Consider the following 15,194-nt stretch of genomic DNA (forward strand, 5'->3'; position numbering starts at 1 on the left):
TATATTTATATGCCTCAATCCAGGAGTTAAGGATCCTTTTTTGAGATCCATATTCTTTTACATATATAGTATTAGTCCTTATTTTTCTGCACAAACATTACTTCAAAGTAATACATGCTCCAACACTTAGCAAGTAATAAAATTGAAAGCTACTGAATCTAGAATTCGACTGCATTTTAAAAAAATGCTTAAAAATAAGAAACTACATTAATCTTTTTAAAGAACTCTATTTTAAACATATTGTAATGAAAAAACACAGATCCAAATAGGTGATTTATTTTTAGAGAAAAATAAAACAGGTTTTTCCAATAAAGGGAAGAATAACAATATGAGATCATGTCCTGATTACATGTCAATTACCACATTTCATACAATGTGGATGTGATCAACATGTATTCAATGATAGTATGAATAAACTGTTGAGATTTAAAAATTACATACCGCTTGCCAATGCTGTAAATCAGTAAGTGTCGAAATAAATACCCAGAAATAAGTAAATTTTAAAAACTGAAGCTTTTGAGTGTTTATAGATCAACCCAAATGGTACATACAAATAGTACAGCTGATAAATTGACATTACTGTTAGTTTCCACCTAATTTTTTTATAATATGGCTGTCTGGTGTTGCATTAGTGAAGATGCTTCCTACAACCACATGGGTACCCCAGAGCCTATGACGAATCACTTTGCAGCAGCCAAGATCATCCACAGAGAATCCTAAATGTCGATAGCGTTCATCTGTTTCAAAAAGAGTGTTGTTTGTATATGGTCCAAAAAACTGGAGGAGATAAAAGTGATATTCATTAGCAAGAAAGACAATGATGTAATAGTTTTTATATTAACATGAATACACACCTATTTTGATATTTCAAATATTTAAAAAATCAGAACCTAAAAAGGGCAGTTTTTAGGTACTGCATGTGACCAAGCACTTCCTCTTAATCCAATACCTGTGCTTCTGGAAATGTGAAACCAATAATCTAGCAGATTACATGCTATCCTGAACCAAACACCTAACATTATACAATCTTTCTAGATTTTGACTTCGAAAAGAAACAGTATATAGTCCTATTTTAAGATACTAAAAATTTCATTATTATTTGTAACTGAAAGCTATGCCCAGAATTTAAAATGCGACCACAACAGTGGTTCTTGTTTTCTTCAAAGTATAGTGTCAGAGACATACTTCCTGGAAGTTAACGTTTATAAATATTTAACACCCATATTTTCTTAATTCTAAAAAGTCTTCTTTCTTAAACTATGACTGCTAATTTGTAACTACGAAATTCATTAATGTAAAAGTATTTACTAGTGAGAATGAAAACTAATAAAGACAGAAAAACTTAATTGTCAGTGACTGGTCCCTCAAAGGTTGTGAATGGAACTGACTCAAACTGGTACTTCTTTGGATAAAGTTGTAAAGTTTAAAAACTGTTAAATAATAACTTTGTTAGAAACAGATCATTTAACAATTTTATAATAAAAAAAATTCCTACTTCAAATTAATCTGGTTTTCAAAATGTAATTACTCACTGCCAAACCAGATGATGGGTCAATAAAGTCAGCCCAATAGCCTTCTGCTCGAAGAGCATAGCAAATTTCCTTAGCACCATTAATGAACTGCAGAGAAAAAGGAAAAAATGTTCTGAAGATAGCATCCTTACATACTGTTGAAATATAAAACATTTTTAAATATCTTTTGCTTCAGAGAACTCAGTAAGATTAATAAGGAAATACAACTAATGATAAATTAGATATAAAGTCATAATTTATTTATGCCAGTCCAAAATATAGTTCATTTAACACTTTCATTTCCTTCAGAAAGTCTAACTTGTGTATTTTTTCTACTAAATTATTCCTTATTTTAGGAACAATTTCTAATAAATTCTCTGCTATTAACTCCCAAATTTGCCACAAATTGGAAAACACAGTTACTATTTTGTATTATAAAAATAAGGTAAGAAAACAAAATACAATGAAAAGATATGAACCATTCATTTGAATGTTGTTTAAAAATGTTATTTGTGGGGTGCCTGGGCAGCTCAGTTGGTTAAACAACTGCCTTCAGCTCAGGTCATGATCCCGGGATCCCGGAATCAAGTCCTGCATCGGTCTCCCCGCTCCACAGGGAGTCTGCTTCTCCCTCTGACCTTCTCCCCTCTCATGCTCTCTCTCTCTCAAATAAATAAATAAAATCTTTAAAAAAATGTTACTCGTGTTACAAAAACACATCTATTCATGATACATAATTTTCATTATACACCCTATTTTTTGTACAGTATTTATTACAAACCATGCATCTGTATCACCTATTCAAAATCTTGGTCTCACCATTCTACTTTGTAATTCCTATGATGTTTTTACTACCTTTCTCAGAAGTCTAAGCAGTGAAAAAGACAGTAACAAATATTAGGACCAGATTATTGTGTTTAAAAAAAAAAAAAGACAACAACCCATAAATGTTTAAAAACAAGGGTACAGATCCATTTCTGGTCATATAGAATAACAGCTATCAAGCTTGCCATCTGCTGAAAGCTGTAAAACTGACTAAAATATATGAGACAATGGTTTTAAATCCTGAACAATAGTGAGCCAAAACTGTAATTTTGGAGAGAAGGGCAACAAATTAGGTGATGCCCATATTTGTTCCAGCTGTCTGGAACACTGTCATAGGGCAAAGGAGAAGATTCCAAGCAAAGTGATGGTGTCACTAAGCTAAGGAGGTAGAAAGGGAAGAGTTCTACTAAAGCATCTGAAATTTGTGGGTTAGGGTACTAGAAGAGAGAGGCATAAATCGGATTCCCCAGTAGAATGCAAAGTAATTCACGCTGGTACAGTAACCAAGGGTAGAGCTGTGCACTCCCCCAAGCCAAGATTCCTTGAGGAATTGCCCTCACAGAAGAGTGCTAACTGGCATCTGAGAGGTCAGTAGTGTCACCAGAGGTGGTGCACAGCTAGGTAACATGAATTTCTGGTTCACACAAAGCGCTAAGACTTCACTGAGCATGATGGGCATTTAGCTGAGATCCCCCAAAGTTTATGCCTGAGGAAGATGGGCCCTATCCTAAATTAAGAGGATAGCAGCTTGCAGCCTGAAGGTCAAATCCAGCTGGGTGCCAGTAAGTGCAATATGGTTTCAATGGAATATATCCATGTCTGTTCATTTATATATTGTCTATGGCTGCTTTAACAAAATGAGGGTTGAGTTGAGTAGTTAAGACCCTATAACCTATAAAGCCTAAAAATTTACTATGTGGCTCTTTAGCAGGGATCAGCAAACTTTTTCTATATAGAGGAAACAATTTAAGCTAACTTACTTTCTCCCAGCACTTCCTTGTAAAATAATGAAAAACATTAATACTGTATTCTTTAGTTTATCTTCATACTTAATATTTATACTTATTGTTGAATCTCATTAATCTTAATTCTTAAATAAGAAACCAACTAAATATGGTCTAGAAAAGTCATTAGAAAATACATCAATTTAATAAACAGAAACAAAACTAAACTACAAGAACAAAACAATACAAATATTGGTAAAAGTATTTCTTTTAAGATTTCTGCTCAACAGCAAACACTGATATGTGGTGGAAAAAACAACAATAGATTTAAACTACAGAACATAAAACATCTACTGACAGTAAACTACAGGTGGTTCTAAAATAATCACTAACATACTAAAATAGATCTTCATCCCTTTAGTCATTATAAAATTAAAAACAATAGGACATTTCAAAACCCTGAAATTGGTTATAAAAAACTGACATTTATACCGGGGTCAGTATCAAATGAGGTTCAGAATGTTTAACTCATTGGAAATTAGGACCAATAATGCGATGCACATTTGGGAGTGCTCTAGTGACAAAATGATAGCAATGGTAAGTATATATGTATTAGTAAATACTGCCTTAGTTGGTAAAGAGAAAAGGTTTGAGTTACTGCCTGAATTTCAACTCTCTAAATTCAGATCTCTTTAAAATCAGACAGTTCTTACGCCTCTCTGTAACTTCCTTATTAACTAGCATGCACCCTGCTCATGATCGTGATAACATGGGATTTTTTTTTTAAGATTTATTCATTTGACAGACAGAGCTCACAAGTAAGCAGAGAGGCAGGCAGAGAGAGAGGGGGAAGCAGGCTCCCTGCAGAGCAGAGAGCCCGATGCAGGGCTCAATCCCAGGACCCTGGGATCATGACCTGAACCGAAGGTAGTGGCTCAACCCACTGAGCATTCAGGTGCCCCTATGTGGGATATTTTAATATGAAGTCAAAAGTCATCATCCTAAGAGATTCTGTTCAGTATATAAATGATAATTTACAAATGCAGAGAACCATATATCCAATCCTAAAGAAAATATTTAAAAATTCCTAATATTACTTTACATGGAAATTAGCTAACTATATTTGAAAAAAATTCCCTTAACTAAAATACCCAAGTGAGCTAATCTTTACCTGACACACAGGCAAAGGGATATTTTCATATCTTACAGAAACTCATAACCCAATATCAAACTCTTAAGACAATTATATGTTTTTGTATTTTTTTAAATTGAAGACTTTAATTTACCACTTCACATTACTCAGGTTGGTGAAATAGAAAGAAATGCTAATAATATCCAGGGTAAGTAAGTTATGGTGACAACATATATACTAGGGCCATCTAGGCAGCATCCATCAAAACATAAAGTGAATATACACCCTGGATTCACCAATTCCCTATTTAGAAATCTACAGATGTAAGTGTGTGCATAAAAATATATGCACAAATATATTCACTGCCTATAACAGCAAAAGTTTTTCAACTTACAAATTACTCAGGGAATTTTTAACATAAAAAATTTATGGTTTGCTCATGAAATATAATACTATACAGATTTTACATAGTATAAAATCTGTAATGCTATGGAAAGGTGTCAAAACATTTTTTAGTAAAAAGCAAAGGACAGGAAAAAAGTGGGTATACAATACATTGTTACTGTACTGTAAACTGTTAGGAGTTTATTCCTTGAAGACTGGAGTAGTTTTCACTTTTTACCTGACTTGCTTTAAGAAGAGAGAGTGACAGGTAGGAAGAGTTAATTTTATTTTTGCCATTTTTATTGTATTTTCCAAAATTCAAAAAAAATCTGAGGAAAGTACTAGAAAGAATCTAAGTTTTTTGAAGATATTAAAAACAGAAAATGATGGCATTTTTATTTTAAGATGTATGTCCATACTAAAGGACTTTTACATTAGCAGAGAATTAATAAATGCTAAAAAGATACCCATCATTTAAAAATGCTGGTTCACTGGTATTTAAACATCACAAAATTTAAATTGTCAGCAATGGAAAAAAATTACCTTTTCTAAAAGCATTTCTCTTTCATTTTCTACCTCTTCGCTCCAAACAGTCATATCATTCTTTGTTTTCTGTGTTATAGTCAGAATCATTAGTTTGTTGGTAGCTCCTTCTGGAAACAGTGACTCAAAATCTATATAAAAGAATAAAATTCCAGAGAGCAAATAAGTTTTTTTTTTTTCTTTTAAAGAAGCAGTACATAAAAGTAATTCTTACAAAAGTGATGGGTAAGTTTAATTATTGTGGTACATGTTAGGTTGATAAACGCATACTATTTTTGAAAAAATTTGAAGAGAACTTTTGGTTAACTTCTGCTCTTGTTGAACTGAAATACTGCTGTCAACAATTCTGAAGAGCAAATAAGGTTACTTGTTATTGGTCTTGTAATCTTCAGATGAAGTATTAAAATTTTCTCAGTATTATGTATTAGTTCATGAAATTATAGCTACAGTAATCACTGAGAAGTAGAAGGATTTCAGGGAAAAAGTACTGACAAGTCTATACAGCTATGAGGGGATATCTGAAAGACCCTACCTTGGCCATGTAATCTTTTCAGGCCAGACATATTACAGTATTAAGTTACAAAGTAATGCAATGCCTATGGAGTCCATTATTTAACATTTAAGAAAATTAGTGACATTATATAATACAGATTAGTGTAAATGTATGAAGCACACTGTACCTCTTCGCAGCAATTCTGGACATGTCTGGATTGCACACTCTACTTTGGCGTTTTCAAAGTAAGTTTCTGCACTGCTGATTTCTTGTTCAACAGGTGCATTACTACCCTAAGAGGAACAGAACATAAATAAATGCTGGAGTTCAAATAAAATATCTGATCTGTTACAAACCTATATTCCCTGAAAAGTTTAAAAAATAATTAACTGGAGGTGGGGTAATATTTAAAAATTTCAGAATGAACATATAAATATACTATATACATAAACATACATATAAATATACTAATATTCTAAGACTTGATATGAGAAGTTGGCTAAGCAACTAAAATGCCTAAACTAAAATATATATTATATATAATATATATTAAATATATACCCTTTCCTACAGGACAAGTTTAGAGGCTTCTATTCAACTGAAAGTTATACTATATATTAGACACTATGACAAGAGCAGCCCCTCAATGGTAAAAAATCTGGCCTTTACCCTTAGGTTTAAAAGAGTGAGTAGAAGAAAACATAAAAAGCATGAACAAATAAATGTAATCCAACATGAAAAATGCTTCAACATTACAAAGAAAGTCTTCTGGTAGTATAGATGGGGAAACATCATATTTAAACTATATGTGAATTAATGTGTATATTTGGTGTATAATGAATAAGTAGAAAGGAGGTTAAACAGTCCAGCAAGAGACAGAAACAGTGCAAGCACATGCAATGTGGTACAATGTGGTACAATATGGTACAATTAGAATAAACAAATAAAAAATGAACCAAAAGGTATACTGTAATTTGAGTACAGAGGGAGCAGAGAATTACAGGAGGCGAAGTGGTAAAGATAAGGGATCAAAATTGCAGAAGGTCATTTATGCCACATGAAAGAATTTTGACTTTAGTCTACAAACAACGAATAGCAAGATCAGACATAAAAAAATGCCAGTATTATTGTGCAGGCAATAGACCAATTAACAGCCAATACTTACTGATCACACTGTATTTAGGTGGTTACATTTAATACTCATAGCAATGTTGTGTGTTAGGTATTATTATCCCATTTTACATATAAAGAAACAGAGGCTCAGAGATATTAAGTAGCTTTCTCAAGGTCACAAAATTAAGTAAAAGGCAGAAAGAAGTAAACTTTGAAGCAAGATTTATCCTAGCCTCATAGTCCAGCTTACTATAATGGCTCTAAGAACTGAGGAGAGCTACAGAGGTCTTGAACTCTGGCTTTATTAGTGGGAAATGAAAGGACACAAATAATTTAAAATTTACTTCAAAGGGGGAAGTCATGCAATTTTGTCACTCTGTATGGTGATATGATGGAGAGAGAAGCCAAGTTTGGCCATATAATTTTTGTCTTGGGGCAGTGGGAGAATGACTAAGTCACTTATGCTACTGATAACATGGGAGTAAGGGCAGATTTTGAGGCATGGGAGGCTAGGGAACCTAAGTATGAGACATATAAAATCAAGGGACTTTTATTAAGACATTCAGATAATGATGTCTGGTGAGCAGACAGAAATATAGAATCAGAAATGTCAGAAAAAGTTAGGAAGCCAAGGAATTAAGTGACCAATGAGTAATTAAATAAGATGGACAGAAACACATAGGAAATCACATAAATGGCAGACAGAGAAGCCAAGAAGACAGAGAAGAAATTAACGGAGATAAAATGTCAGGGGAGGATGGGACGCCTGGGTGGCTCAGTTGGTTAAGCAGCTGCCTTCGGCTCAGGTCATGATCCCAGCGTCCTGGGATCGAGTCCCATATCGGGCTCCTTGCTCTGCAGGGAGCCTGCTTCTCCATCTGACTCTGCCTTCCACTCTGTCTGCCTGTGCTCGCTCTCGCTCGCTCTCTCTGACAAATAAATAAAATCTTAAAAAAAAAAAAAAATTTAAAAAAAAAAATGTCAGGGGAGGACAGCTGTCTCCAAATGTTAGGTTATTGGATATAAATCATTAGAACTATGAGGAGCTGTTGCTATAAATATTATGGCTTTGATAAAAAAAAAAAGCAGAAATTGAGAAAATGATACAGATTAGGGGTTTGATATAAACTCTGAATTGCATGTAACTTTTCATTTTGGTGAGTAACACTGGTTTATTTATTTTTACCCCCCCCCCTTTTTAATTAATTAATTCTTTTACTCATTCATTTGAGAGAGTGTGCTAAGGAGAGGGTGAAGCAGACTCCCTGCTGAGAAGGGAGCCAGCTGCAGGGCTCAATCCCAGGACCTGAGCCAAAGGCAGACTTTAACCTACTAAGCCACCCAGGTACATTCCCCACCCCCCTCTTTAAAGTAAGCTCTATGTCCAACAGGGGACCTGAGTTCACAGACCCTAGATCAAGAGCAGCATGCTTTACTGACTGAGCCAGCTAGGCATCCCTACAATACCAGCTTAAGAACTCATTAAAAAAACAGAACAAAAGCAAAAACAAATACTCAGACACTTTTTTTTTTTTTAAGATTTTATTTATTTATTTGACAGAGAGAGATCACAAGTAGGCAGAGAAGCAGAGAGAGAGAGAGGGGGAAGCGGGCTCCCCGACAAGCAGAGAGCCCGATGCGGGGCTCGATCCCAGAACCCTGACATCATGACCTGAGGCAAAGGCAGAGGCTTTAACCCACTGAGCCACCCAGGCGTCCCAAGACACAGTTTTTCTTAAAAAACAAAAAAACAAAAAAACCTTTTTAAATCTTTTTTAGTTTACTGTGTCTGAAGAATTTCAGAGATATCAAAATTTTCTAAAGTTTTTAAATGCCTAGAGGAGTGTAAAACTATAAAAGCAAACAATCTAAATTTTTAGTAATACAGGTATTAAATTATATTTGAAATAAGCAGTTATTAAACAATGTATTTATGAAGAATTATTTACCTACAAGAGATTATAATGTAAAGTAAAAAAAAAAAGGGGGGGGTAATCTGGGTGGCTTGGTTGGTTAAGTATCTTTGGCTCAGGTCATGATCTCAGGGTACTCAGATGGACCGAAGTCAGGCTCTCCAGCTGGTGGGAAGTCTGCTTCTCCCTCTTCCTCTGTGTGCTTACTCTCTTTCTAATAAAAAAAAAAAAAAAAAAAAAAAAAAAAAAAAAAAAAAGAGGCACCTGGGTGGCTCAGTTGGTTAAGCATCTGCCCTCCGCTCAGGTCATATTCCTGGGTTCCTGGGTTTGAAACCCCCATCAGGGTTCCTTGCTCAGGGGGGAGCCTATGTCTCCCTCTCCTTTGCCACCCCCCCAGCTCCTCTTCCTGGGTTCTCTTAATAAATGAACAAAATCTTTAAAAAAAAATTATATAGCAAACATGTATAGAACAATGCCAAGTTTTTAAAAGTTATACATGTTGTTTCTGAATATGCTGGAATTAAGAAGTTTTTAAACTTTTTTGATTCAAATAATTTGCCCACAATTATCAGAAATTAATACAGTATTAATGATCAGAAAAACAAAATAAATGATATTAATGATTTACCTGAAATTCATTCACATACTGTGCCATCACAAACTCGTGTCTTTCACTTGATAATGGCTCTGCTAGAATATCAGGTAGAGTTTTATGAACCTGGCTTTTCTTCTGTGACATGGTCCCATTGAGATGACAATCAAAACCTATGTTCCCAGGAAGCTGGAATCTCTGATCCTGAGGTCCAAATGGTCCCATAGTTTCATCAGGCCAAACTGTTCGAGAGCCTGAAGAGGAACACCAAAATGAATCCATTTTCTCCAATAGTCAAGTGCATTGGTGGACTGAAAGAATATTCTTCTAATTAGGTATTTTTTATAAAACCAAGAGATCTTTGAAATTTACTTTTTTGTATGAATGTAAATTAGTTTTGTTATAAAAAAAAACAAAGTAACCAGTTTTTAGCTCAAAGGCAAGTCTGTTATAAGGAGAAGGATATAATAAAGTACAGTAATCCAAACTATGTAATGCCTGATAGTCATTAAAAAGAATACAGTAAATTTTGGAAGGAGCCTGGGAAGATAGCAGAGTAGGAGAATCCTAAATGCACCTCATTAACACAGAAACCCCTCGGTAACCACAAAGGTGAACTAACACAGGAAATCTTTGGGTTAATCAAAGAGAAGAGGCCAATCAGAAAAGATAGAAGGGGCAGATATAGTTTGAAACCAAAGTTCCCTGCAAGACTAACCACAAACAGAAGGGACGAGTACAGAGAAGGGAAAGGAAAAGACCCCATACCAGGTATCCCAGACCTGAGGGAGCTCCACTGAGAAGACAAGTCCCCATAATATCTGGCTTTGAAAATCAGTGGGGTTTAATTTCAAAGATTTTTACAGTTAGTGGGTTTAGCTCTCGGAGAGCCAGAGGGTAATAGGAAACCGAATTCCCACCCTTAAAGAGAGAGCAAAATGAACAATCCCACCCAGATATAGCGTAGAGGCAGAAGTCTGAATAGTGCCTGGGGTAAAACATCAAGAAGGTTGTTTTTTTTTGTTTTTTTTTGGTAAGTTATTTCAGTCTGTACTGAGAAGAATCTGTGTTGAAGAAGCAAGGATCTGTAGGAAATTTCTCCAAGAACAAAAGGGCTGGCAGGTGCAATTTATCTCCCTCCCACCTCAGCCTATGTACCCAGACATTTGTGGAACCAATGTGAACACTATCCACATAACTTGCTAACACTGTGTATGCACTCCCACATTCTCCTGTTGAATCACTCCATTCAAGAAGCCACACTGGGCAGGAGTCCCTGCAAAGCAACTCCAGACAGGTCTCATCCTACAAGCGGCCCTGATAGTGAACACTATCATTCCAAAATAACTCTTGCCCTGGGGAGTGGGGAAGATAACCATGTACACCTGCCTGACTGCAGCACCAGCAGACTGACTTGGACAGACATCTGATCTCTTGGCCCCACTAATCAACAAAGCCTCTCTAGTGAAAGACACAGATAGGGCACTGCACTTCTGTACAACTGCAGCCCCTGTTAATGGGCTAAAGGCAGGCATCTGGACTGATTACGGATACTGTCCAACTATAAGCTCTTCTCTGCCCCAAACAGGCCCTTAATAGCAAGGGACCAGCCCCTGCCCACAATAAGAAAATAGACATTTGGAGCTGACTAAAGGTAAATGTGGCTGAGCCACAACAGTATGGTGCACAAAACTCATATAAAAACCCACAGGCACCTGGTTCTGGAGAAGAGGGGACAGTGTGCTACAGGGCACCACAGGACTTCTTATTCATAAAGCCATGACTTTCAAGAGATACATATTACTTTCTAAATAGGAAAAAAAAGAAAAACAAAATGAGAAAGAGCAATGTCCCAAATGAAAGAACAGGTTAATACTAACCAAAAGAGTTAAATGAAATACAGATAAGCAATATGTGTGATGAAAAAAGAGTGGGGGACCTTTGCGAAAACTTCAACAAAGAGATAATATAAAAAAAAACTAGTCAGAAATGTACTCCATGATTAAAATAAAAAATATACTACAGGGAATGAATAACACATTTGAGGAGGTAGATGAATGGATCAGCGCCTGGGAAGACAGGGTAATGGAAAGCAACCAAACTGAATAGGAGACAAACAGAACTCAGCAACATGACAAGTGTAATAAGTCATAGGGATCCCAGAAGGAGAAGAGAAAACAGGACAGAAAATTTATTTGAAGAAATAACAGCTGAAAACTTTCCAAACCTGAGGCAGTAAATACATTATCTAGATCCAGGAGACAGAGAGCCACCAACAAATTCAACCCAAAGAGGTCCACACTAAGACACATAATATTTAAAACGGAAAAAGGATAGAAAATTTTTAAAGCAGTAAGAGAAAAGAGAGCGGTCACACAGAAGGGAAATCCCATAAGGTTATCACTTGATTTCTAAGCAGAAACTGCAGGCCAGAAGGGGGTGGCATCATATATTCAAAGTGCTGAAAAGAAAAAAACCTGCAACCAAGAATACTCTATCCAGCATGGCTTTCATTCAAACAGAAGGAACCATAAAAACTTCCCAAACAAGTGAAGAGTTCATCATCATTAAACCAGCCTTACAAATAACACTGAAGGGAATCTTTGAGTGGAAAGAAAAGGCCATAACAAAGAAATTAGGAAAAAATTTTATAGATAAATACAAACAAAAAAAATAATATATTAATTATTTACAAAATCAGTATGGAGTTTAATACACAAAAGCAGTAATATCAATTTTGTCTATAATCAATAGAATCAGAAAATAAAAGGATGTAAAGTGTGACATCATATACATAAAATGTGGGGACAGGTATAAACTTAGTGCTTTTAGAATGGAGTCAAACATAAGCAACCATAAATTTCATATCCATTGCTATACACATAAAATATTATATATGAGTGGTTTTGGTGGACTCAGCAGGATGGTGGAGAAGTAGAAGACCCTCTTTCAACCGGTCCCCTGAATTGAGCTAAATATCTACCAGAACACTCTGAACACACATGAAATCAGCCTAAAATGTAATACACTTCTGGATTTCTATGAAGGCAGAAGACGTCAATGGAGAGGTAAAGCAGAGTGGGAGCACTCGGGACTCCTACCAGAGGATACACAGAAGGGGAAGAGAGCCACAAGAAAGGACTCACTGGAAAAGTAATACCCCAATATGAAAGTGCCCTATGTTTGGAGACCAGCATTAATTTGGAGTCTGGTTAAAAGCACAGAAAAAGAACCAAGGGTCTTAAGGGGCAATTGCCGGAATCAGGTGGCCACAGGCACAGACTAAACCCACGGTCCCAGGGTGGTTACAGCTGGCACCCACCAGTACCTGAGAGAACCCGGAGGAGACTCCTGCTGAAGGTCCCTGGACCCCCAGCATTCTGAGACCTGAGCTGCAGCCGGGTCGGAGTGCATCCAGTGTGGGCGTGGACTCCAGAGAGCAGTCGCAGCAACGGCAGCCACTGGGATCCAGCTCGCCTGGACCAGTATTATTTGCTGTTTTAGTGGCACTGGAGTGCAGAGACAAGCAGATGCCTTGGGCGACCACTGAGACGGTGGCTGGAAGTGCGCACCACCTGTGGGAGGTTGTGGTGTTTGCAGAGGGGGAGGCACCACCCAGAGGGGAGCAGACTAAGGCTTCTGAGGTGGAGGTCTGGGTATACTTGCATTAACCCTCCAAAAAGCCGCCAAAGAACAAAAGCCGCCAGAGAACAAAAGCCTGAAAAAACGGTTTCCACAGAACCCAGTCCCTTGTTAGGAGGCAGGGTGACTCAGTCCGAGCAAGAATGACTGAAAAACAATGCCCCTCCCCCAGAAGACAAGCCAAACGAACAAGAGGACAATAACCACAGGGTCCCCATAAAACTGTTACAACCAAACATCAGGGGAAAACAATATATTAAGCCCCATGTATTGCCCCAAAACCTGTATATTTTATAGATACAACTTTTTTGTTTTAAATTTGTTCTCGTGACTTTTTTTAACCTACTTACCACTACAACTAGATGTTTAATATGACACATTACTTAATAACTTTTTAACTTGAACTCTTCTCATACATACACCTGTGTTTTTCTTTCCTTTTTAAAAATTAATATATATAGATATAAGCTTCAAGGTAATCCTTTTTCCCTATTCAATACTATCCCTATGTATAAAACCAGTTTTAATTTCCCTATATCTCTGGAAAGTTGAGTCCTTTAACAAAGATAACAACATTCACCCAGGAAGAACCAAACTAATCTTCCTCACTCACATCGAGGGTTTATAAGCACCTATTCTTCTGTGAGTGTTTCTGTGTATTTGCTTTTGTACTTTATAAATCTTATTCTTGGAGTTCATTTTGGCTGGGTTTTATCCCCCGCCCCCCCACCCCCGGTCTTTAACTTTTGAGTCTTTTTGTTTGTTCTTTTTTGTTTATGTACCTTATAAATCTTACTTTTGGGGCTCATTTTGCCTGGCTTTTTTCTTTTCTTTTTCTTTCTCTTTGGTGGTGACTTCCGATTGCTCCAAAACTTTTCCAAGGTGCACCTTGACTGGACTGTGGTCCAGCCTCTCTCAAAAACTGTGATATATTCAGCTATCCATTCCCTCAACCACCCCTCACCAAAATGATGATGATGAGGAACACCCAACAGAGGCAAAGTTCAGAGAATGTGTCCTCTGCCACAGAACTACTAAATATGGACATAAATGATATGTCAGAAATGGAATTCAAGGTAACAATTATCCAGGCAATGGCTAGGCTGGAGAAGACCCTTAGTGGCAACACAGAATCTCTAAGGGTGGAAGTGAGGGCTGATTTGGCAGTACTTAAAAATGGTATCAATGAGATCCAATCTAATATAAATACTCTAACAGCTATGGTAACCAAGGCACAAGATCCAATTAGTCATCTAGAAGACAAACTGATAGAAAAGAAGGATCAGGAGGAGGCCTGGAACAAACAGCTTAGAAGCCTTGAAAACAGAATCAGGGAAATAAATGACACCATGAAACATTCCAATGTCAGAATTATTGGGATCCCTGAGGGGGTGGAAAAAGAGAGAAGACTAGAAGATAGAGTTGAAGAGATACTGGATGAAAATTTCCCTAATCTGGAAAATGGAAAAGTGTTCATGTCCTAGAGGCAGAGAGGACACCTCCCAAGATCAACAAGTCTAGAAAGACCTCTGGACAAGTAATTGTGAAATTCCCCAATCAAATTCAAAGAGGAGGTCTTAAAGGCAGCTGGGGGAAGAGATTCCTTACATACAGAGGAACGACCATCAGAATAATGTCAGTTTGTCCACAGAAACCTGGCAAGCCAGAAAGGGCTGTGAAGACATATTCAGGGCACTAAATGAGAAGAACATGCAGCCAAGAATACTTTATCCAGCAAGGCTTCCAAGACCAGCAATGTTTAAAAGATTATGTGACCACTAAGCTGGCACTACAAGACATATTGAGGGGCGTTCTATAAAAGAAGAAAGAGCCCAAGAGTAACACAGAACACAAAGACCTCTGGACAAGTAATTGTGAAATTCCCCAATCAAATTCAAAGAGGAGGTCTTAAAGGCAGCTGGGGGAAGAGATTCCTTACATACAGAGGAACGACCATCAGAATAATGTCAGTTTGTCCACAGAAACCTGGCAAGCCAGAAAGGGCTGTGAAGACATATTCAGGGCACTAAATGAGAAGAACATGCAGCCAAGAATACTTTATCCAGCAAGGCTTCCAAGACCAGCAATGTTTAAAAGATTAT

At 36.8% G+C, this 15,194-nt stretch overlaps 1 protein-coding gene across 2 annotated transcripts in view; it reads right to left on the bottom strand.

Moving 5' to 3' along the window:
• Positions 1-260: 260 nt before the first annotated feature.
• The window catches only part of MMADHC (metabolism of cobalamin associated D), a 29,828-nt gene continuing 14,894 nt past the window's right edge, over positions 261-15,194 (bottom strand). For both annotated transcript variants that reach the window (XM_059393949.1, XM_059393948.1), the window contains exons 4-8: positions 9,487-9,704; positions 6,020-6,125; positions 5,340-5,470; positions 1,533-1,619; positions 261-777 (exon numbers count right to left, since the gene is read on the bottom strand). In XM_059393949.1, coding sequence (XP_059249932.1) covers positions 583-777; positions 1,533-1,619; positions 5,340-5,470; positions 6,020-6,125; positions 9,487-9,704 — 737 coding nt within the window. In that variant the 3' untranslated portion in view covers positions 261-582. The remainder of the gene's footprint in view (positions 778-1,532; positions 1,620-5,339; positions 5,471-6,019; positions 6,126-9,486; positions 9,705-15,194) is intronic.

Source organism: Mustela nigripes, chromosome 3, assembly GCF_022355385.1.
Source record: "Mustela nigripes isolate SB6536 chromosome 3, MUSNIG.SB6536, whole genome shotgun sequence".
NCBI lineage: Eukaryota > Metazoa > Chordata > Mammalia > Carnivora > Mustelidae > Mustela > Mustela nigripes.